General features: G+C 36.3%; 1 protein-coding gene across 1 annotated transcript in view; it reads right to left on the reverse strand.

The window, feature by feature from the left end:
* Nucleotides 1-4659: 4659 nt before the first annotated feature.
* Nucleotides 4660-25198, reverse strand: part of dennd1a (DENN/MADD domain containing 1A) — a 32977-nt gene continuing 12438 nt past the window's right edge. The window contains exons 9-22 of the mRNA XM_078799016.1: nucleotides 24874-24984; nucleotides 22632-22732; nucleotides 22453-22498; nucleotides 21471-21572; nucleotides 19414-19539; nucleotides 17418-17519; nucleotides 15068-15155; nucleotides 13805-13845; nucleotides 12723-12794; nucleotides 12588-12644; nucleotides 12401-12505; nucleotides 11330-11394; nucleotides 9764-9992; nucleotides 4660-7663 (exon numbers count right to left, since the gene is read on the reverse strand). Coding sequence (XP_078655142.1) covers nucleotides 6779-7663; nucleotides 9764-9992; nucleotides 11330-11394; nucleotides 12401-12505; nucleotides 12588-12644; nucleotides 12723-12794; nucleotides 13805-13845; nucleotides 15068-15155; nucleotides 17418-17519; nucleotides 19414-19539; nucleotides 21471-21572; nucleotides 22453-22498; nucleotides 22632-22732; nucleotides 24874-24984 — 2130 coding nt within the window. The 3' untranslated portion in view covers nucleotides 4660-6778. The remainder of the gene's footprint in view (nucleotides 7664-9763; nucleotides 9993-11329; nucleotides 11395-12400; nucleotides 12506-12587; nucleotides 12645-12722; nucleotides 12795-13804; nucleotides 13846-15067; nucleotides 15156-17417; nucleotides 17520-19413; nucleotides 19540-21470; nucleotides 21573-22452; nucleotides 22499-22631; nucleotides 22733-24873; nucleotides 24985-25198) is intronic.

The following is a 25198-nucleotide window of genomic DNA, read 5'->3' on the forward strand; positions in this document are numbered from 1 at the left end:
CATTTGGTACCTCGGGGTTTAGTGGCGTTTTGGGATTTGTGACGTTCTCTTTTGAGCCAAACATTCAGTAGACATATCTAGGTGGACATGCCAAGGACAGGCTGCAAATTTGGAAGCTGTAGCGTCAAGAAAACAAAAACAAAAACAAAAAACAAAATGGAAAAAAACATGTTTATTAACAAAGGGTGTCCGTGTTACGGGTCCCAAGCGTGGGCACCGTGTAGAAATCCTCCCACTGAGGACTCTAAGTGGGTTTCGAATAGAGGAAAAGGGAGTCTTAAAGAACCAAATTGTAGAATGAGAACCAGATTGTTTATTCCTGACAACAATACCTAATATCTGCAGTCCCTGTATGCCTACAAGTAAGCGGGTCTTATTACAGTGCAGCTGCAAAAAAGCACCCTTTTTTTTTTTTACAATATGGGTGGTGTTTACAGTCCAGCCCTCCACTTCCCTGTTGATGGTCAAGCGTGCCGTCGGTGTGGTCCTCCACCTCCAGAAAATCCAAGATATCTTTGGTCTTCCTGGTGTTGAGGTAGACCTGATCGTCACTGCTCCCAGAAAGTTGGCCCTTCGGCCACATCAGACCGGCCTGCGACTTCATTTCAAAACTTGAGTCTAACATTTATGCGGCAGATTCCTAAAAACACCTGAGCAGTCTTGTCATGTAGTGGATCTTTGACCAGCATATTTTTTGCAATACACGCCTAAAAACAGCGCTCCTTTCTCACAGAGGATCTTTCACTGGCTTTTTGGCAATAGGTCCTTAAAAACAGTCACATTAAGGATCTTTGATTGGGGAATTTGCAGTAGGTCTACTGTTATTTTGAGGATCTTTGACTGGCATTTTCGCAATAGGGCCTTAAAAACAGTCATGTATTCGTCATATGGACTATGGAGGATCTTTGACAAGCATTCTTGCAGTCGGACCTTAAAAACAGCAAAGCGCTCCTGTCTTTACAGAGAATCTTTGACTGGCTTTTTTTGAAGCAAGTCTTTAAAAATGTGCTTCTGTTATATTGAGGATCTTTGACTGGCATTTTCACAATAGGGCCTTAAAAACAGTCATGTATTCGTCGTATGGACTATGGAGGATCTTTGACAAGCATTCTTGCAGTCGGACCTTAAAAACAGCAAAGCGCTCCTGTCTTTACAGAGGATCTTTGACTGGCTTTTTTGAAGTAAGTCTTTAAAAATGTGCTTCTGTTATATTGAGGATCTTTGACTGGCATTTTCACAATAGGGCCTTAAAAACAGTCATCATGCATTCAAACAGCCAAGTGTTCTTTTAATGTCGAGGATCTTTGACTGATATTTTGGCAGTAGGATCTTGAAGACAACCAAGCACTCTTGTCTGATGAAGGATCTTTGACTAGATTTTTTTGCAGTAGGTTCTTAAAAACAGCAAAGACTTCTGTAATAAAGAGGATCTTTGACCAGCATATTTTCTGTAGTACGTCCTTAAAAACAACTAAGTGCTTGTCTTATATTGAGGATCTTGGACTAGCTTTTTTACATTAAGCCCTTACAAACAGCCAAGTGTTCCTTTCATGTCGAGGATCTTTGATATTTTGGCAGCAGGACCTTAAAGATAGCCAAACACTCTTGTCTGATAAAGGATCTTTGACCTGATTTTTTTGTAGTAGGGTCTTAAAAACAGCAAACACTTCTGTAATACAGAGGATCTTTGACCAGCATATTTTCTGTAGTATGTCCTTAAAAACAACTAAGTGCTTGTCTTTTTTTTTATTAAGGATCTTGGACTAGCTTTTTGACATTAAGCCCTTACAAACAGCCAAGTGTTCCTTTCATGTCGAGGATCTTTGACTAAATTTTTTGCAGTAGGTTCTTAAAAACAGCAAACACTTCTGTAAGGATCTTTGACCAGCGTATTTTCTGTAGTATGTCCTTAAAAACAACTAAGTGCTTGTCTTATATTGAGGATCTTGGACTAGCTTTTTTTTTACATTAAGCCCTTACAAACAGCCAAGTGTTCCTTTCATGTTGAGGATCTTTGACTGATATTTTGGCAGGAGGACCTTAATGACAGCCAAGCACTCTTGTCTGATAGAGGATCTTTGACTAGATTTTTTTGCAGTAGGTTCTTAAAAACAGCAAACACTTCTGTAATAAAGAGGATCTTTGACCAGCATATTTTCTGTAGTATGTCCTTAAAAACAACTAAGTGCTTGTCTTTTTTTTTTATTAAGGATCTTGGACTAGCTTTTTGACATTAAGCCCTTACAAACAGCCAAGTGTTCCTTTCATGTCGAGGATCTTTGACTGATATTTTGGCAGGAGGACCTTAATGACAGCCAAGCACTCTTGTCTGATAGAGGATCTTTGACTAGATTTTTTTGCAGTAGGTTCTTAAAAACAGCAAACACTTCTGTAAGGATCTTTGACCAGCATATTTTCTGTAGTATGTCCTTAAAAACAACTAAGTGCTTGTCTTATATTGAGGATCTTAGACTAGCTTTTTGACATTAAGCCCTTACAAACAGCCAAGTGTTCTTTTCATGTCGAGGATCTTTGACTGATATTTTGGCAGTAGGACCTTAAAAACAGCCAAGCACTCTTGTCTGATAAAGGATCTTTGACTAGATTTTTTTGCAGTAGGTTCTTGAAAACAGCAAACACTTCTGTAATAAAGAGGATCTTTGACCAGCATATTTTCTGTAGTACGTCCTTAAAAACAACTAAGTGCTTGTCTTTTTTTTATTAAGGATCTTGGACTAGCTTTTTGACATTAAGCCCTTACAAACAGTCAAGTGTTCCTTTCATGTCGAGGATCTTTGACTAGATTTTTTTCAGTAGGTTCTTAAAAACAGCAAACACTTCTGTAAGGATCTTTGACCAGCATATTGTCTGTAGTACATCCTTAAAAACAACTAAGTGCTTGTCTTATATTGAGGATCTTGGACTAGCTTTTTTACATTAAGCCCTTACAAACAGCCAAGTGTTCTTTTCATGTCGAGGATCTTTGACTGATATTTTGGCAGTAGGACCTTAAAAACAGACAAGCACTCTTGTCTGATAAAGGATCTTTGACTAGATTTTTTTGCAGTAGGTCCTTAAAAACAGCAAACACTTCTGTAATACAGAGGATCTTTGACCAGTATATTTTCTGTAGTACGTCCTTAAAAACAACTAAGTGCTTGTCTTTTTTTGTCTTTTTTTATTGAGGATCTTGGACTAGCTTTTTAAACAGCAAACACTTCTGTAAGGATCTTTGACCAGCATATTTTCTGTAGTACGTCCTTAAAAACAACTAAGTGCTTGTCTTATATTGAGCATCTTGGACTAGCTTTTTTACATTAAGCCCTTACAAACAGCAAAGTGTTCCTTTCGAGGATCTTTGACTGATAGTTTGGCAGTAGCACCTTAAAGACAGCCAAGCACTCTTGTCTGATAAAGGATCTTTGACTAGATTTTTTTGCAGTAGGCTCTTAAAAACAGCAAACACTTCTGTAAGGATCTTTGACCAGCATATTTTCTGTAGTGCGTCCTTAAAAACAACTAAGTGCTTGTCTTTTTTTATTGAGGATCTTGGACTAGCTTTTTAAACAGCAAACACTTCTGTAAGGATCTTTGACCAGCATATTTTCTGTAGTACGTCCTTAAAAACAACTAAGTGCTTGTCTTATATTGAGGATCTTGGACTAGCTTTTTTTACATTAAGCCCTTACAAACAGCAAAGTGTTCCTTTCGAGGATCTTTGACTGATAGTTTGGCAGTAAGACCTTAAAGACAGCCAAGCACTCTTGTCTGATAAAGGATCTTTGATTAGATTTTTTTGCAGTAGGTTCTTAAAAACAGCAAACACTTCTGTAAGGATCTTTGACCAGCATATTGTCTGTAGTACATCCTTAAAAACAACTAAGTGCTTGTCTTTTTTTTATTAAGGATCTTGGACTAGCTTTTTGACATTAAGCCCTTACAAACAGCCAAGTGTTCCTTTCATGTCGAGGATCTTTGACTAGATTTTTTTGCAGTAGGTTCTTAAAAACAGCAGCCAAGTGTTCTTTTCATGTCGAGGATCTTTGACTGATATTTTGGCAGTAGGACCTTAAAAACAGCCAAGCACTCTTGTCTGATAAAGGATCTTTGACTAGATTTTTTTGCAGTAGGTTCTTAAAAACAGCAAACACTTCTGTAATACAGAGGATCTTTGACCAGTATATTTTCTGTAGTACGTCCTTAAAAACAACTAAGTGCTTGTCTTTTTTTGTCTTTTTTATTGAGGATCTTGGACTAGCTTTTTAAACAGCAAACACTTCTGTAAGGATCTTTGACCAGCATATTTTCTGTAGTACGTCCTTAAAAACAACTAAGTGCTTGTCTTATATTGAGCATCTTGGACTAGCTTTTTTACATTAAGCCCTTACAAACAGCAAAGTGTTCCTTTCGAGGATCTTTGACTGATAGTTTGGCAGTAGGACCTTAAAGACAGCCAAGCACTCTTGTCTGATAAAGGATCTTTGACTAGATTTTTTTGCAGTAGGTTCTTAAAAACAGCAAACACTTCTGTAATAAAGAGGATCTTTGACCAGCATATTTTCTGTAGTACGTCTTGGACTATCTTTTTGACATTAAGCCCTTACAAACAGCCAAGTGTTCCTTTCATGTCGAGGATCTTTGACTAGATTTTTTGCAGTAGGTTCTTAAAAACAGCAAACACTTCTGTAAGGATCTTTGACCAGCATATTTTCTGTAGTATGTCCTTAAAAACAACTAAGTGCTTGTCTTATATTGAGGATCTTGGACTAGCTTTTTTTACATTAAGCCCTTACAAACAGCCAAGTGTTCTTTTCATGTCGAGGATCTTTGACTGATATTTTGGCAGTAGGACCTTAAAAACAGCCAAGCCTTCTTGTCTGATAAAGGATCTTTGACTAGATTTTTTTGCAGTAGGTTCTTAGCCTACACAGGTTTGAAAATGACCAATATGCGGTATGAATTCAGAGGAATGTCTTTATTGAGTGTCAATAAGATAGCAAGTGTGTGTTGACAAAAAGTGAACCAAAATAACAGAAACCCTATTGGAGTACAAGGAACCTTGCTTAGCGTGTTTTTTGGTTAACATTGAAAATGTACACACCACAAGTGTACATTCTCTCGTCATGTTATTAATGCAAAGCTTGTGTTAAAAGTCTTTTTAATGTATTTATCATAAACGTCCTTCTTTGTTAGCTATTAGCTAAATGGCAAACGCTGCTGGAAGTTACGTCGCCCGTCTACGATGACGTCAGCAGTTGACGCTAGCATCATTTTTTTTCCATGACTGCAGTTGCTAATGCTAAATTAATCATGATTAATTTTGTAATCATTTGACAGCTGTAATAAAATTAAATTATTTATTATAAGTTATAATAAATTGTGTCCTGTCATGTATCTTTCTGTGCATAAAACACATAAAAAATTGGCAAATTTTACACAGTTTCAAATAATGATGAATCATGATTAATTAATTTGAAAACTGTGATTAATTTGATTCCAGTTTTGAATCATTTGACGGTTTTGTGTTAATATTTTTGGCCTTATTATTATTCCTTATGAGAAATTTGGATTTGGCTAAAGATGGAATAATGACGCTATCCAAGGTTCCAATGTACGTTTTCACATTTCACATGGATTTTCCGTGCGTGGGGGGGGCGGGGGGCTTGGAGTCGTTTGTTGTAAGACGTTTCATGAAAGACAATCATGCATTTCATTGCAGTTTGGGTTTGAATTTGAGGAACATTTGATATGTTTTGTAATATTTCAAAAATGGCTCCCGTGCAGTCATGAAATCATAAGGCAACATTCAGACAAAACATGGTGGGATTTGAACCCCTGCTGACTTTTGCAGGGTACCCTCACTAACATGTGAACGGTACCTGCTTTGTATGGCAGATACAGTAAAGTCTCGTTATATCGATATTCTCGGGAGTCGGAAAAAATACCGATATAACCGGACTATCCATATATCCGATCCTGTGCCGAACTGCATTAAAAGTGGGCGGATCTTTGATATGGCATGTAATTTTCTCCTTGAGTTCATGGATTGCGTATCTAGCATGCTTTTGTACTATAATAAATTTTGTACTACAGTAAATAAAAATAAACTTACGCTGTAGTGATTACTGGTTACCGGGACATAATTCACCCTGGAACTATTGATAGGGAAGGTGTTGCCACCCGGAGGGGTAGGCGCGAGGGACGGGTGTTTTCCGCTGTGTGTGCTGCACTCTGGTGGTGGAAGTGTGAAAAATAAAGTTGACTGGAAGCAGCCGTTCGCCGTGTTCTTTTTTGGTATTGAAATCCTTAAGCAAAGATTGATTTAAGCTGCTTTTGTATCGATATAAGCAGACCAAATTGGCTGGCGGGAGATGAAAAGGGCATCGTAGTAACCGGATTATCATAATAATCGGGTATCGTACTAACGGAGCTAATTATATCATAAAAGACTAGAAATTTGCCGGGAAATGAAAATAGTATCGTAATAAGTAGTAATTCGTTTTAACCGATATCGATATAACGAGACTTTACTGTATCAATGAATTTGTAATTGACTCAGATGTGTTTGATGCCACTATCAGAGGCGGTTTAGTCGTTGGTGTAATTCTATTACTTAGCGGTGTCCACTTTCAAACCTGAAGGTTGCGGGTTTAATGACAATGTTGAAGTGTCCTTGGGCAAACCCTTGGGTAAAAGTGCTTGAGTACTCCGAATGTACACGGGGTAACGGGGTAACGTGCCAAAATCAGCAGAGGATGAGATTATTTATGTGCAGGCTTCAGTCAAATGTTTCCCACCTCTTCTGCTCCACGGTCTTCTGGGGGGGGGCGGCTGGTTTAATCATTGTCAGCAGGTCGCCAAACAGATCCTGAGTGTGGTGGTTTTCCCCTTCGGCATGACGCGGCCTGGCGAGCGGGTTGGGTGCCGCGCTCGGCACGGACGATGAGTTCGTAAGCGCACTCGAAAGTGCATAATTCGCGGTGGACGAGTGAGGCAAGGAAATGTATGAGGTCGGGTACCCGGGTATGAGGGTGGCACTGCCGGAGAGGGCGTGGAACGGCTGCGGCCGGCGCGGTTCCGGCGTTTTGCTCCAGGTAGCTTGGGTGAAGAGATTAGGTGATATGTCATCAAGTGGCTGAAACGGAGGCAGGTTCTGTGCGAAAGGGGTTGCTTTGCAAGAAAACACCTCAATATCCACGTCACCCCTTCCTGACATGAAACTACTGCGTGCCGAGTCGTTGAGGGGGTCCAGAAGGCTTATCAAATCCACACCATCCTGCCCAGACTTCATTTGGACGTCATCTGAGGTCTTTGTTAGGGCTTTTCGAAATTCCATGCCACCTGTTTTTGTCGCGTCATTATGGAATTGTGTACACGGCGCCTGCCCGAGAATTGGTGCACGCACAGGTCCCAGATCAGCTCTTCTCTTGCCGTGAGGACGAGGTATTGTGATGATGTCTTGGCTGCAGGAGTCGGAATTCTTACTGCTGTGGTATTTGTTCTGGCTGCGGGGTTGGGAAGATGGGGGTCTTTGGCAGGAAGGAGGCTCGCAAGGGGAAAAGTCTACTTGATCCTGTCCGGGACTCAATAGCTTGTTATAAGGGTTGGATGGCTTCAGGCCCGGAAACATTTGGGAATATTCAGTGAAACTCAGCTCCTTTCGCTGCAGACAGGAAATGCAACACATGACACAGCTTTAACGAGTTTTCTCTTCCTCATTAAACTCACAAGGCAATTATTTATCCAGTAAATTAAATTCACAATAGTTATAATAATGCTAAGTTATTATTATTTTTAATAATCAGGATTTTTATTTTAAATAAATAAAATAATAAACAAATAATAGGAATTTTATCACCAGTTTTATTTATTTTAAAACCTAAAATAATGATGAAACATTATGAAATGTCAATACTTCATATTTTAATTATTCTGATCTTTATCATTTTCATATTTAAATACAAATTTCAAAATGATAAAAATATCAAGTATTTCCCATTATCAGCATTTTTATTTGTAAAAAATATTTTTAATTTTTTAATTATTATTATTTATTTTAATTTTATTATTATTTTTTATTATTATTTAAAAAATACAAACAATTATAAAATGTAAAGTATTTTTATTATAATTAATATTTTATTTAAAATCAGCATTGTTATTTAAATAAAAACCTAAAAAATGTTAAGTTTTAGTTTCTTTTTTAATAATAAAGATTTTAAATTTGGTGAAATAAAAAACTAATAATAATAACAAACAAATAATAGGATTTTTATCACCAGTTTTATTTATTTTCAAAACTACAATGATGATGAAACATTATGAAATGTCAATACTTCATATTTAAATTATTCTAATCTTTATCATTTTCATATTTAAATAAAACTGTACAAATTATGTTGAAATATCTAGTATTTTCTATTATTAGCATTTTTATTTGTAAAAAAATATTTTAAAATTATTATTATCATTATAAATTTTACTTTTTATTTTGTTATTATTTTTAATTCTTTAAAAAATACAAACAATTATAAAATGTAAAGTATTTTTATTATAATTAGTATTTTATTTTAAATCAGCATTGTTGTTTGAATAAAAACCTAAAAGGATAAAGAAAATGAACTATAACAGTTCTTATTTAAATAAAAATATGCTAAAATATATATGAAATATATATTTAATTTTTTTTATATTTGACAATTATTTTTTATTTTATTTTCATTAGAAAAAGTAAAAATGATTTAAAATATAGATACTAAATATTAATAGTTCATATTTACCGTATATTCTGTGACAATTTTTTTTTAAGTTATTATTTTTTTCATAATCAGGATTTTAATTTTGGTGAAATAAAAAGCTAAAAATAAAAATGAACAAATAATAGGATTTTTATCACCAGTTGTATTTATTTTAAAACCTAAAATGATGATAAAACATTATGAAATATCAATAATGTTGAAATATCAAGTATTTCCTATTATCAGCATTTTTATTTGCATTTTAAAAAATACTAACAATTATAAAATGTAAAGTATTTTTATTATAATTAATATTTTATTTAAAATCAGCATTGTTATTTAAATAAAAACCTAAAATGATAAAAAAATATATGAACTATAACCGTTCATATTTAAATAAAAATATGCTCAAATATATATGAAATATATATTTCATTTTTTTATATTTTACAATTATTTGTTATTTTATTTTTATTAGAAAAAGTAAAAATGATTTAAAATATAAATACTAAATATTAATGGTTAATATTTACTGTATTTTCTGTCACAATTTTTATTGTATATAAATATATTAAATAAATATATAAATAATATTATAAGGAATATATTATTAAAAACATAATATATTAATATAAAACATATTTTGAAAAAGAAAAATATAGATGAAAGTAGTCCATTTTATTTTTTTCATAATTTTTAAAATTTAGGTTTAACAAAAAAAACTAAATTATATAAATATACGTATATAAAATATATATCATTCATATTTTTAATCATCATTTTGATTTATTGAAAAATGAAAAATATTAAATAAATTAAATATTTAATGTTTACATTTGTTCTTTTTTTCACATTAATTTTCTTTGAGAATAAACGACAGCATCTAATAGTTATTCATTATTCATTACTATATAACATTATGAAAGTGATATTGGCAATAGCAGGCACCTAGTATATACAGTATACGGTAATACTGTATTAGAAAAAGACAAATTGATGAAATCTAAAAAAAAAACATCTCTGACCTCACAGGTGAGCTTGGCTTGAAGTGCGTCAGAGTCTTGCAGAATCCTCAGGTCCTCTAGACTTTTAGCCAGAGGAAATCCTGGGCTCTCGTGCTCATCCAGGCAGCTGAAGATATTGGCCAGTAAGCTGACGTTGGAGATGTTCTCCTTCAGCGGGCTGGGAGGGGCCGTCTGACAATCCCTTTCTTCCATCCACTCCGCCTCTCTGAGTGAGTGGTATGGCTGCGACCTGCAGGATACGAAGCATCATCAAACTGGAGCTCTTTGACGCCAAGATGAGTGGATGTGTTGGGAGGCAGCATCCTACTGTGCATTGTTGTTGTTGTTGTGTGCATTGTTAGCTAGCTCATGCTAACTCGTTTTCTCTTGTGAAAAAGGTCAAATAAATGTGTTCCTCATAAGGATTGTGGATGAAGGATTCCTATCATGCTCATTTTGTGGACTCCTATAGAGCAGCTACACATAATAACCCACACACAATGCTTTCTAGGTCTTCCAGAATCTGCACCGAATCCAACTGTATTTCCTTGGAACAGAATCTAAACCCTTCTATACTTTATTCATAAAAAGAAAATATATATCTATATAAAACATGTCCCCAGTTTCATTATAAAATATTAGGAAGATTGAATTTGAACACGCAGCTCCAGACGTTCTTCGCTTTCAAAAATGGAGGCGAGCAATCGGCACTGGATTGCTAAGGAAAGTTTGTTTTTGATCCAAACTAAATTTCAAGACTGGACCAACAAAAAACCGGCAATACGGAAAAAAAACTCTGAAAAGTCGGTATCACGTAATGTTGATGTTTACGTTTTACTGGGCATGCCCTATTGACTATTCTGTTTGATTATAGCGGCGCATGTAGACAAGAGATTGGAATATTCATTTCCATGTATATCGTGTTTTCGGAAAGATTCCATTTGAAAAGAAAAAAACTCCTCATGTAAACGTGGCTATTGTTAGAGTTTCGTAGTCAAAAAGGTACCTCCCAATGGGGTGCATTGTTGGCTAGCTCATGCTAACTTGTTTTCTCTTGTGAAAAAGGTCAAATAAATGTGTTCATCATAAGGATTGTGGATGAAGGATTCCTATCATGCTCATTTTATGGACTCCTATAGAGCAGCTACACATAATAACCCACACGCAATGCTTTCTAGGTCTTCCAGAATCTGCACCGAATCCAACTGTATTTCCTTGGAACAGAATCTAAACCCATCTATACTTTATTCATGAGTTTGTTTTTGATCCAAACTAATTTCAATTCCATTCGTAAAGAGAAAATCTCATGTAAACGTGGGTACTGATAAGTCTTATTTCTGTGGGTTCGGTTTAACAAGCTCCAAAGTAAAGTCTGAAATTGAACTCAGCTGGAGTTACTATTGAGAACCTGCTATGGTTTTTGTCCTTAAATGGTCCGGAAACTTGTTTTATGCTAGCACATGGTCTTATTTTGCACAAGCACAAATTCAAACTGCACTTCAAAGGCTTTTCATTAAGTATAAGATATTCTGCAATTTAGGTTGTGGTTTTCTATAGCGGCTCTATACGGAACTGAAGTAGGCTTACTGGTCATCCGAACTTTCCAGACTGTCGTTACTGGCGTGTCTCTTCAACAGGATGGGTGACTGTGTCTGTAAAAGTGAATAAAAAAAACATCTGTCAATAAGTTGAATAGTACATTCAGTGGGAAAAGAACAGGAATGAAAATAGACTGCTTATGTAGCGGGTGTTATGTAAGGATCGGCCGATATATCGGGGCGATATTTGCGTTCTTTACTTGAATCAGTAACGGCCGATACGCGCGTGGGTTCACTGATATATTTTTCCGTCGCATGATTTACAGACAGACTCTTACATTTGTTCACTTCCTGCTTTCCTAATATAATTTAAGTTGTTTTTTAAATTTAATTTAATTTAATTTAATTTAATTTAATTTAATTTAATTTAATTTAATTTAATTTAATTTAATTTAATTTAATTTAATTTAATTTAATAAAAACCTGTGATTTTCTAAAGTTTTTCCATCATGATACAATGCATTCATCGCTGCAGCGCTGCATTGACATCAGCCTCCCTCTGGGTTTCTCTGGTGAACAGAAGCAACACTGCAGCACCATTCACCCATTTTCTATGCTGCTTGTCCTACAATGAAATGCTTTGCTCACACAATAGATTGTGGTCATTTTTTATTTTGACGTATATAATTCATATTAGTATATTTATTAGGTCTACCTTTTGAGTATTAAGTTGCTGTATTATGAGTTTAGCATTGATTGTAAGATGACACTGAGTCAGACTGTCATATTGAATAATGACCTCCTGCAATTTTGTATGACATTTTATGACGTGGACACATGGAGCTTATACACTAGTGTGGCTAGCGGGTGTAGCTTACAGTTAGCATTTAAACCCACAACATATATATTGCATTTACAAACACTACTTTTGAATCTTTAATAACATACCACTTAGAAAAGTTTCCAAATGTCTAGATTTTGTATTGAAAAAATATCAAACCATACATTTTCCCGTTTGTTGCACCTCTAAAATACGCTGTTGGATATTTGATGCTGCAGAAGACCAACATTTTAAGGAAGTCTTTTCTATGATTTGAAGTGTCAATGTGAAAATGCTCACCAGTCCAAAATGCCAATTGAGTCTATGCTCATCCCATGTCGGTGGTGCTCCCTCACTCTTGTCATTGTCACCAACAACCATTCCCGGTCCGATATCTGGGTGCTCCTGCGGTAGAGAAGCAAGGACATGGACTAATTGTGAAAAACACTAAATGCCACTTGCTCATTTAGTTTGATCAGTCACTGACCTTCTGCTTTAGCCGGCTCTTGACTTCCTTGATACCCATTTTGGCATGGTCCTTGGCCTGCCGATGAAGCAGATGAAGCATAAGTTCCCGTCCAAGTCATAGCAAGCATAGTTTTTTTTTCTTGGTTGTACTCACAAATTTGTAAACAGTCTTCATGGCTGGGTTTGCCTTGGTCTTCACAGAGTTCAAGATAGCCCCGCTTCCTTTCTGTCAGGGAATAATTACAACACACAAATAGAATACGGTCAATTTTATAAGAATAAAGTCAAAATATTAGGAGACAAAGTGGGAATCTAACGAGAAAGCCATAATTTTACAAAAATAACCTCATAATATTCTGAGGAAAAAATAGCATTTTATTTGCATAAAGTTAAAATATGACACATTTTAACCATAAATTTACATAAATAACCTCATAATATTATGAGGAAAAATAGCATTTTATTTGCATAAAGTTGAAATATGATTTTTTTTTTTAATGTGTACTATTATGAAAAACAAATAAAGTAGTATTTTGGAAAATTTGTCAGGGACAAAGTTTTACGAGAAGTATTTCGAGAAAAAAGTCTAAATATTGGGGAAATAAAGTCATAATTATAAAATAGATAAATAGAACAAATAAACAAATAAATATAACATTTACAAGAAGAAAGTTGAAATAGTTGGAATATGGGGAAAAAAATATATATTTTATCTGAATAAAGCCAAAATATTAAGACAAAAGAGTCACAATTTTACAAGAATGAACTCGGAATGTTAAGAGAAAAATAATGTAATTTTAGTAGCACAGAGTTGAAATATTATATAATATTAATAATAATAATAATAAAATAAAACAGTTTTGTATAAAATAAAAACTAAATAAAATAAATAAAATAAATAAAATAAATAAAATAAATAAAATAAAAGTTTTAGAAAATTACACTGAGCAAATAAAAGTCACAATATTAATATTAGAGCAAATATTAGATATATTAGAGGGAAAATTCAGAAAGATTTCTTATGAAGAAAGTTGAAATATTTGAGGGGGGAAAAAAGAGCAAAGTTGATAGTAGTACTGTCTATGAAACGTAGTTGTGTTAACAACATGACCAAGAAAGTACTTCAATGAAGATTGATCAAGGTCACATACTAAAATATGTAAATGTCACGTAATAACTTTCTGTTTGCAGACAGGGCTATTTCTGTGTGGTAAAATGATAAAACATTTAACTAACCTTCACGGTGTTTAGCCACTGGTGGTAGGATTTGTCACTTCCTGTGGAGAGAATTGCAATAAGAAAAAGTCTTGTATGCTGAACGATAACAGGAAAAATGATCATATATCGACTTTCTAGTACAGCATATTATTATATATAAGTTATAAGTTAATATAATATACCAAACCTGCTGTCATGTGAAAAACAAAGTACAGTAAAGTCTCGTTATATTGATATTCTCGGGAGTCGGAAAAAATACCGATATAACCGGACTATCCATATATCCGATCCTGCGCCGAACTGCATTAAAAGTGGGCGGATCTTTGATATGGCATGTCATTTTCTCCTTGAGTTCATGGATTGCGTATCTAGCATGCTTTTGTACTACAATAAATTTTGTACGACAATAAATAAAATAAACTTACGCTGTAGTGATTACTGGTTACCGGGACATAATTCACCCCGGAACTATCGATAGGGAAGGTGTTGCCACCCGGAGGGGTAGGCGCGAGGGACGGGTGTTTTCCGCTGTGTGTGCTGCACTCTGGTGGTGGAAGTGTGAAAAATAAAGTTGACTGGAAGCAGCCGTTCGCCGTGTTCTTTTTTGGTATTGAAATCCAAAGATTGATTTAAGCTGCTTTTGTATCGATATAAGCAGACCAAATTGGCTGGCGGGAGATGAAAAGGGCATCGTAGTAACCGGATTATCATAATAACCGGGTATCGTACTAACGGAACTAATTATATCATAAAAGACTAGAAATTTGCCGGGAAATGAAAATAGTATCGTAATAAGTAGTAATTCGTTTTAACCGATATCGATATAACGAGACTTTACTGTATACTCTCTTTTCAATGTTAAAGTCATAATAATCACATAAGTATCTTTGCTTAGGCTGCATGGACGACGAAAATAGAGCCTTACGTGCAAAAGTGTTCTTATATCCAGTACTTCCAAAACAAGTCAGTGTTGCACCTGTCCTTTAGAGTACATGTCATGTACTCTCTCAGAGCAGCATCCAGGCAACAGTGTTTGCCGGTTTTGAAAACAGAGGATCATTCACTTCAAAGATCCGGATCCCGTCATTCACTTCAAAAAGCATTTTGTTCATGAATGACACGTTGAAAGCAATGAAAGCAATGCAAAATGACTATTTTTCTGTGTTGTGATGCTTGAAAAGCTACAATTGAAAGAAAGTGTACTTTGTTTTTCACAACTGTATCAATCCCAAAGAACATTTTTTTCCCACCCAACACAGAAGGACTGAAATGGAAACTCACCCGCATATTCGCCTTTGTTGATTTCCTCCTCAAAGATGTCACTGAAACCTTCTCCAGAGTTTAACCGGTCCAAACGGCCATCAATGAACTGCAGTTTGAAACAATAAATATAACAATAGCTTAGCGTTTGTAACATGTCATAATATAATATTGTCACTTTTGTTCTTAACGTTAACCTTTATTATGTCTTACAAGGCAAATCTCTTTTGCACAATGGAACCTTGGTTAGTGTTTACATTTTATGTCAATATTTTGCCTCAGTTAGCATACATTTTCCTGTTAGTGTTTTCTTGTGTTATTATGGTAATGGTTTTATTTCATTTGAACATGCATCAGAATACAATTGAGTGCATCCCATAATCAGTTCCCAGTTCCACATGTCCAAAAGGAGTAGGAAGAAGCAAAGCTTATTAAATCCTACCCCTCCATCTGGTACTTTTACAATCAGTAACTGTTACATTTGTTCACTTCCTGCTTTCCATAATACAGTTTAAGTTTATATAGACAACTACAAAAACAGGTTTTGTGTTAACATTTTCGTCTCTCTGGAACGGATTACTCGGACTGACATTATTTCTTATGGGAAAAATGGATTTGCTTAGAGTATGTTTCAGTTGGCATTGCACCATCTGGAACAGGTTCATGGCGCTAATCGAGGCTCCATTGTAAGTACGTGCATGGTAGTAGATCAGACTCATTTCCTTCATTTCCACAAAATTCTATTTTATCTGATCTTTTCCCAATCACCTTTGAATTCCCAATAGTTAATGATACATCAAATTAACCAAAATGTGTGTATAACTGGTTCATTTGTAGCCTTTGGTTGGGTACATATTAATTTAAGCAAAATTTGTTCTCAATCAGAAATCACTCCACACTCTTTATTGCTCTCTGGTTCTACCATATCTTACTTATTGTGTGGAAATATGGGCTAATATTTCTCGCAATCTTCACTCGCTAAATGTACTGCAAAAAAGGTCAGTAAGGATAATTCATAATGCCGCCTACAGAGAACATACTAACTCCTTATTTCTAAAATGACAAATACTTCAACTTGCTGATATAGTTCATCTTCAAACAGCTAAAATAAGTACATTTGAAACACTTCTATGCTAGGACTACGTTATGCTAGCCATAGCATTTCAGTATGTGGAATCAAACTATGGAATGGATTGAGTAAGGAAATCAAACAATGCACAACGATGAGCCAATTCAAGAAACAATACAAGCAGTTGATGTTTGCTAAATACAAGGATGAAGAGTCTTGAACCAGTCATGATGTGCTATATATATCACTATATTGACACTTACTATGGTACACATTATGGCATTGGATGCTCGTATCACCTCCTACTTCAGTACAGGACAAAAAATTAAATTAAATTAAAAATAAGAATTAATAAAAAAAAAAAAAACCTAAAACTAACAGGAACTAACAACTAAAAAAAACTACATTAGGAAAGCAGGAAGTGAACAAATGTAACAGTTACTGATTGTAAAAGTACCAGATGGTCATATCACCTTGTACTTTGGTACGAGACAAAAAATGTAATTAAATTAAAAATAAGAATTAATAAAAAAAAACTTCAACTATATTAGGAAAGCAGGAAGTGAACAAATGTAACAGATACTGATTGTAAAAGTACCAGATGGTCATATCACCTCGTACTTCAGGATGGGACATAAAATTAAATTAAATTAAATTAAATAAAAAATAAGAATTAATACTATATTAGGAAAGCAGGAAGTGAACAAATGTAACATTTACTGATTGTAAAAGTACCAGATGGTCATGTCACCTTGTACTTTGGTATGGGACAAAAAAATTTAATTAAATAAAAAATAAGAATTAATTTAAAAAAAAACCTTCAACTATATTAGGAAAGCAGGAAGTGAACAAATGTAACAGTTACTGATTGTAAAAGTACCAGATGGTCATATCACCTTGTACTTCGGTATGGGACAAAAAATTTAATTAAATGAAAAATAAGAATTAATGTAAAAAAAACCTTAAACTGTATAATGGAAAGCAGGAAGTGAACAAATGTAACAGTTACTGATTGTAAAAGTACCAGATGGAGGGGTAGGATTTAATAAGCTTTGCTTCTTCCTACTCCTTTTGGACATGTGGAACTGGGAACTGATTATGGGATGCACTCAATTGTAATCTGATGCATGTTCAAATGAAATCAAACCATTACCATTTCCCACATAGTACACATTACAAGCAAGGGACAGGAAGTGTGCCTCACAGAATGTGGCTAAATTTTAGGAGGCTTCTATCTTCAAGTCAATGGCCACGCACCGGTTGAACAAGCAAAGCCTGATACTATTGTGTGCAGATGTTTACCTGTTTGAAAAGTTGCAGATGGATGGCATTCTGAAGAAACTCTCTCATGGCACTCAATCGATGATTGACAAAGGCTTCTTCACTGAATGTTATTGGCTCACCCTAACCATGGAGAAAGACACGTCAGGAGTTGAACACCAGGACCTACAGTTAACATATAAGGCTCTAATGTGGAGGCGCAGCCCACGCAGTGGTAATTTTGTCCAGCGCACCACTGTGAGCAGCCAATTTGGTAATTTGGTAAACTGTATTATACCAAAATGGGCGTGGCGGCGCACCAGTGGGCACATTTTCAGTAATAATTTTGTGACAAAGTTCACCGGCTCCGACTGGTCTAATCTTGGCGCAGGCAAAGCGCACCCTGCGTAGTGGTAAATTAGCTAACGGGCGTACAATGTACACACATCACCAAAACCTCACAGGCAGGTTTCTCAAAGGGAAAAAATAATGACAGCATCCACTGGGGAGGGTAGGGGTTGGGGGGGTTGTGTTAATAAACGGCTTGCCCCCCCCCGAAATCAACATTTTAGAAATGAAAGCTCCACCACAAAAAGCACAAACAGATCCACTCATCGCTCATGTCCGTGGCTGTGCTGGATGCTTCTTCATAGCCCAGATTACCCCCCCCCCCCCCTCAGTAACCATCCAATCACATCCAATAAAAAGTGACTCATTAGACAACTAATAATTAACAACAACTAAAAACAACAATTAATAATAACGCAAGATGCCTGGATTAGCCTGATGGTGTGTTTTAATGGACGTGTTGGTGGTGCATGCCGTGCATGGTGGCCTCTGATGCGCATTCCAGTCCTGCGCATTTGAAGGCAATCAGAGGCGTTCATTTGATTGGTTAAGATTACACTCGGCTGTGTTAAACTCTTCTTCTTCTCCCTCTTTGCCATTTGCACCTGTGGGAGGAGGCGTGGGTGCGCAGTGCTGCGAAAATTGCATCGTCGGCGCAGGGCAGATGCGCAATGCCTGCGCCTGGTCTACTAAATTAGAGCCCATAATATCTAAACAATCTTCCATATCGATCTTCATAAACACCATGCATATTCATAAGACTAAAACTGTTGTCAAGCTTGTGCTTATTATGTAATGTTTTCAGTTCATAATCAACAATAATGGACACATTTTGCTTGTCTTATGACCAAGGTTTGAAGGTCTAAATCAGGTGGTTATTATCCATCAGATTAATTAAAAAATAATTGGACGCAATTGGACATTTGGACAAATAAGATAAAAAATAAATAAACAAATCAAGAATAAAGAAAATCAATCAGTAATAAATAAATATAATAATAATAATAATAATAATAAAAACTTAAGAAACCACATATAGTTGCTGGGTAGACAAATGATTTTTTTCAGATTAAAAAGAACAAAGCATTATTAGAGCCCTGTAGACATGACAAAACACGACTATAGTCACATTTATACTCTTTTTATTTACAACATATTGCGCAACTGCAGGGTCTTGAGACACATGCTAACTCGCAAACTAGAGAGCTAGCGACCTAAACGGTAGCCTTCGAGTTATTTCCTTTCAACTTAAATAGCCAAAAACTTACCACTTCCACACGGATAGGGAGGATAACTATTAACAGTTATTTAACCTTTAACATGAACATTAATCAAACGTAGTAATTTTTTCTGGGTACATGATACCATACGGCATCCATATCAAATTTGCACGAGCCGCACTAACATTAAACTTTCATATCAAGGCGGGGGCCTCAAAGTAGTGTCCTGCGGGCCACATTTGGCCTGCGGGCCGCATGTTTGAGACCCCTGATTTAGACATCATTGTTGGCTACTTAACATAATTGTTAGCAATTTCCAATCTTCTTGCCTGTGAAAACATGTAACATGTAACGTGGCACGGAGGTCACAAGTCATTAAAGTTTGCAAAGGCCTTCCAAGCACTGTTCTTCGCAACGGCACAAAGCGTTTGTCAAGTCAATGTTAAATGTGTCAAGTAAAATCTACTAACCGACTCAATCCGCAGAGCATTTCTGTAGCTGCCAAACAAAGACGCCTGACTCTTGAGGAAAGCTCGAGCCATGCCGTCCCCAGGAGTTGTCGAAAACTTCTTCAAACGACTTTTCAGAGACGAGACCTGATCACAGAACAAAAAAAGGGAAAAAAAAACAATTTAACAGAGATCCTCAACTTTTTTTTTTTTTACATATTGTCAATGGTATCCTCTTCCATGACATCTTAATTGTTTTGATTGAATCTACCTGTAAGCGTTAGTTCTAAGTAAAGCACTTTTGAATGGGACATTTTAATTTCATAATATCAATTTGGCTGGCATTCCATTTTTTTCTAATGAACATAAAAATGTCTTTTGCAAAGTTTTGAGGAAATCCATTGAGATTTAGGGGTGCCACCTCACACATAAACTTTTGTAAAATTTTAGAAAATGTGCAATTTCTAGTCTCATTGCCAAAAAGTTGACCTGTAAATGTTGAGTACAATGAACTACTATACAGCATCATTTTCTATAGGGTTATCAAAGTAAATATATTTGTTTTCTCTTTCGATTGGGTATTCCTAAGACAAATCAACTTTCAAGATTCTCCAATTTAAATGCCCATAAAAATTTATTTTGACACTCTAAAACACCACCTACACAACAGATCATCAAACTCACTCACTCACAGTGCAACCAGAAATAACACTCACTCACTCACTCACTCACTCACTCACTCACGGTGCAACCAGAAATAACACTCACTCACTCACTCACGGTGCAACCAAAAATAACACTCACTCACTCACGGTGCAACCAGAAATAACACTCACTCACTCACTCACGGTGCAACCAGAAATAACACTCACTCACGGTGCAACCAGACATAACACTCACTCACTCACTCACGGTGCAACCAGAAATAACACTCACTCACGGTGCAACCAGAAATAACACTCACTCACTCACTCACGGTGCAACCAAAAATAACACTCACTCACTCACGGTGCAACCAGAAAAACACTCACTCACTCACGGTGCAACCAGACATAACACTCACTCACTCACTCACTCACTCACTCACTCATGGTGCAACCAGAAATAACACTCACTCACTCACGGTGCAAACAGAAAAAAACACAGTCACTCACTCACGGTGCAACCAGAAATAACACTCACTCACTCACGGTGCAACCAGTTAAATAACACTCACTCACTCATTCACTCACTCACTCACTCACTCACTCACGGTGCAACCATAAATAACACTCACTCACTCACTCATTCACTCATTCACTCACTCACTCACTCACGGTGCAACCAGAAATAACACTCACTCACTCACTATTTGTTTTCTCTTTGGATTGGGTATTCCTAAGACAAATCAACTTTCAAGATTCTCCATTCATTTGTCCTATTGACAAAATGAATGGCGGTAAATGGGACATGTTCACATGGCCTTACTCTGAATTTTATGTATCAGTGATGGATATTTGACATACAGTTTAAACACCTTTTTGTTTTTTATTTTATTTGTATGTTATTGTAAACACAAGGGGCAATAGTAACACATTTAAGTAACAAACTCTCTCTACTGGCAAACTCACTAGAAACTTGGGCTTGTTGGGCTTGCAGCTATTAGCTAACTGTCATTAGCAAACTGTAGCTAGCTAATGTTAGTTACAGTAGAGGCAATAAGCACTAAATATCTATAAATATGACTACAAATCATTCAAATTACAAAGACAAAACCACAAATTTGCTAGTAATATGTAATAGGAGTATAAATACCAACAAAAACATAAAGATCACCTGAGAGTTCTTGAGCTGCAGTCTTTGCTGACCTCAAATCTCCATGGCGACCATTGAAGTGTTCACTACTTTATTCCACGAAAACAGATGTATGGTGGCACCCCTAAATAATCATGTATTGGAAAAATATTTTCTGTGTGTTGTTTCTACATATATTGGAACATTTTTAGTACCCAGCCATATGAAAATTCAATAATTGTGTTTTTTGATGCACCCTAGTGTACAGTAAAATAATACAGCATGCATGTACTCATGTTCCTTACCACATCCTGGGGTAGACTTTGGAGATCATTAAACGGGGTTTCTAGTGTGTTAGTGTCTACATTCAGTACCACCACATCGTCCATTGCCAGTCTCCGAACTTTCTAAAAGAAAAACACAAAGATCTCAGCATTGGATACCGACATATGTGTGCTATGACACATGCTAACAACTGTGCATGCATTCAAACCAGTTCTAAGATGCTATTAGTAAAAAAAAATGCATCAAAGTAATTGTATGTACAGTCGTCCCTCGTTTATCAAGGATAAATGGTTGCAGGCCCAACAGAACGCCCAAATCTCAAAGTACTGTATTTATTTTCAGTTCAGGCAAAAAGAGTTGATGATGCAAGTACACAATAGAAGAGATCATGTTCAGTGCAATTTTATGCCACATGGTGGAAAAAGTGTGTTTCATAAGAGCTTGGGATCCATCTTTCCCACATATTAAAGTATGAAGGACACAAGGTTATTTCTGTATTGAAATAAATATTACTTTCAAATGTGTTATTTGTAAAACATCCATTTTTAAATGCAGGTTGTACCATATAGAGTCCTGTAGACTGACTAATGGCTGAATGAACAAAAATACTAATACAAATATAAGGAATTCAAGACGTGATATGTAGTGTAATATCGGTGACTACTCCTTTAAGAAGTGGGTCGAGTAGTGTGTGACGTCAGATAGCTAGCGTCGGTTGTGTTTCGCTGAGTGATAGCAGCAGTGGAGCTAAGATGATGTCTGGTGTGTCAGTGTGGTGACTGGCACGAGTTGTGGCCGACAGCAGCCCCTGTGTAAATGATTCACATTCACAGTAAAAATGCTAAAAAATATATAGATTTAGAAAAGTCACAAACTGTTTTCTATGCTCTGAGTAAATATTCCACTTATAGATTAGGAATCCTATTTTGTGGAAATTTACGGACACTAAGTGTCCTTTTTTGGATCCTTCAGAAGTTACACCAGTGTGTCTGTGGTACTTACCTCCATTAAGCTGGAATGCACTCCAATGAGGTACGGCATTGGGGCACTAAAAAGAAATCCATGTTAGAGCATTTCTTTAACCCAATGTTCATGCTTAAGAAATGTTTACGTGCACGATTTAGTCTTAATTGCCAACAGAATGACGTTGGAAGTATCTGAGTAAAAGCCAGCAAACTCACCAGCAGTAGTCTAATAGATGTTGAGGCAGAACTGGAATGTAAACATGTTGCCAGTGCATTGGATATAAGATGGCAGCAGACCCGTGGACACAAGCTGTTAACTGTTCACCAAACACAATCAGGTCTTTCATTTCTACTTGTATGAATGGAAAAAGTCAAAACATACAATTCATATTCAAGTAATATACACACACATTATGACATTATGACTAGAGTAGATCCCAATTTACATGCCCATAAAAATGTTATTTTGACACTCTAAAACACCACCTACACAACAGATCATCAAACTAACTCACTCACGGTGCAACTAGAAATAATACTCACTCACTCACTCACTCACAGTGCAACCAGAAATAACACTCACTCACTCATTCATTCACTCACTCACTCACTCACTCACAGTGCAACCAGAAATAACACTCACTCACGGTGCAACCAGAAATAACACTCACTCACGGTGCAACCAGAAATAACACTCACTCACGGTGCAACCAGAAATAACACTCACTCACTCACTCACGGTGCAACCAGAAATAACACTCACTCACTCACGGTGCAACCAGAAATAACACTCACTCACGGTGCAACCAGAAATAACACTCACTCACTCACAGTGCAACCAGAAACAACACTCACTCACTCACGGTGCAACCAGAAATAACACTCACTCACTAAGTCACTCACTCACTCACGGTGCAACCAGAAATAATACTCACTCACGGTGCAACCAAAAATAACACTCACTCACTCACGGTGCAACCAGAAATAACACTCACTCATTCATTCACTCACTCACTCACGGTGCAACCAGAAATAACACTCACTCACTCACGGTGCAACCAGAAATAACACTCACTCACTCACGGTGCAACCAGAAATAACACTCACTCACTCACGGTGCAACCAGAAATAACACTCACTCACTCACGGTGCAACCAGAAATAACACTCACTCACTCACTCACGGTGCAACCAGAAATAACACTCACTCACTCACGGTGCAACCAGAAATAACACTCACTCACTCACTCACGGTGCAACCAGAAATAACTCACTCACTCACAGTGCAACCAGAAATAACACTCACTCACTCACGGTGCAACCAGAAATAACAACTCACTCACTAAGTCACTCACTCACTCACGGTGCAACCAGAAATAACACTCACTCACTCGCGGTGCAACCAGAAATAACACTCACTCACTCGCGGTGCAACCAGAAATAACACTCACTCACTTACTCACTCACTCACTGTGCAACCAGAAATAACACTCACTCACTCACTCACGGTGCAACCAGAAATAACAACAGGTACCATACAGTATGTGGAACACACACTGAAGCAGCACCACATGGACTATGCTGGCAAAACAATGATATTTGTATACTCATGTATAACCCACAAGGTTCCCAGCACACTTTGTGTGTTACGAGTTTGTATAAAATAGTATTGCATGTAATTCCGTGCCACTTGACACAAAAATATATTAATGAATCATTGTTGCTGCAATGTTGAATATGGCATAATATAACATTTGCATATTTTTTGCCTAAATGAAGCATTTTCAGGACATAAACAAATATAAATAGTTTGTGATGATATACCAATTGACCACAATAAACTTTTTTAAAAAATATATTTATTTATAATCTCAATACCTGCATAGTCTGTGTAGTACAGTTACAGTGTGTGTTCCATGTGTTACTTTGGTTGCACCGTGAGTGAAGTAAACGAATGGGTTGATCAGCCTCTGGTTTGTGGGGGGTGAGAAGGCTGCAAATAAGAAGCTGCTTCACTGCATATAAAGAAATCAGAACGTACAGCAATCATGAGGCCAAGTTAGGCATCAGCCTCGGGCAGTGTCCCGAATCATTTCAGCCCAGTTCACTCATTGCTTTGGTGCTGCAGCTGCTGTCTTCAAATTCCATCAAATATGACAAAGTTCAAGTCATTCTGGAATCTTTCATGAGCAGAAAGATGCACTTGGAGTTGAATAATTGGAATCGCTACCATCAGAGTGGGGCAATATTAAACCACAACAGCCAATAATGAAATCACCAGGATGTAGTACGGCTGAGTATAACCAGTGCAATCAGTTATTGAACAATCTGCAAAAGCGAAACCAATGGTACAGAAGGTTTGATGTAAAGGATGTGCATTAAAAAGAAACCATAATCAAGAAATACAATTGACATGAAAGATCGTCATTTGAAAAGCTTCAATGAAGTGGACTACTTACAGTGCTTAGTGTGCTACAACAGATGAGGATTCGACGTTCATGAAGCATACTAGCGTAGAGATGGAGCATGTTATTGACATCTACTGCTACAGAGTACTCTGTAAGATTCCTCTGCAAGAGACAAACAAACAAAAAAAAAACATGAGTTAGTTGTTAACCCTCCTCTTGAGACACAAGCTGTTAAACACAATCAGGTCTTTCATTTCTACTTGTATGAATGGAAAAAGTCAAAACATACAATTCATATTCAGGTAAAATATACACACATTATGACATTATGACTAGAGTAGATCCCAATTTACATGCCCATAAAAATGTTATTTTG

This window comes from Doryrhamphus excisus, linkage group LG19 (assembly GCF_037039965.1).
Source record: "Doryrhamphus excisus strain RoL-2023G ecotype Guam linkage group LG19, RoL_Dexc_Guam_v1.1, whole genome shotgun sequence".
NCBI lineage: Eukaryota > Metazoa > Chordata > Actinopteri > Syngnathiformes > Syngnathidae > Doryrhamphus > Doryrhamphus excisus.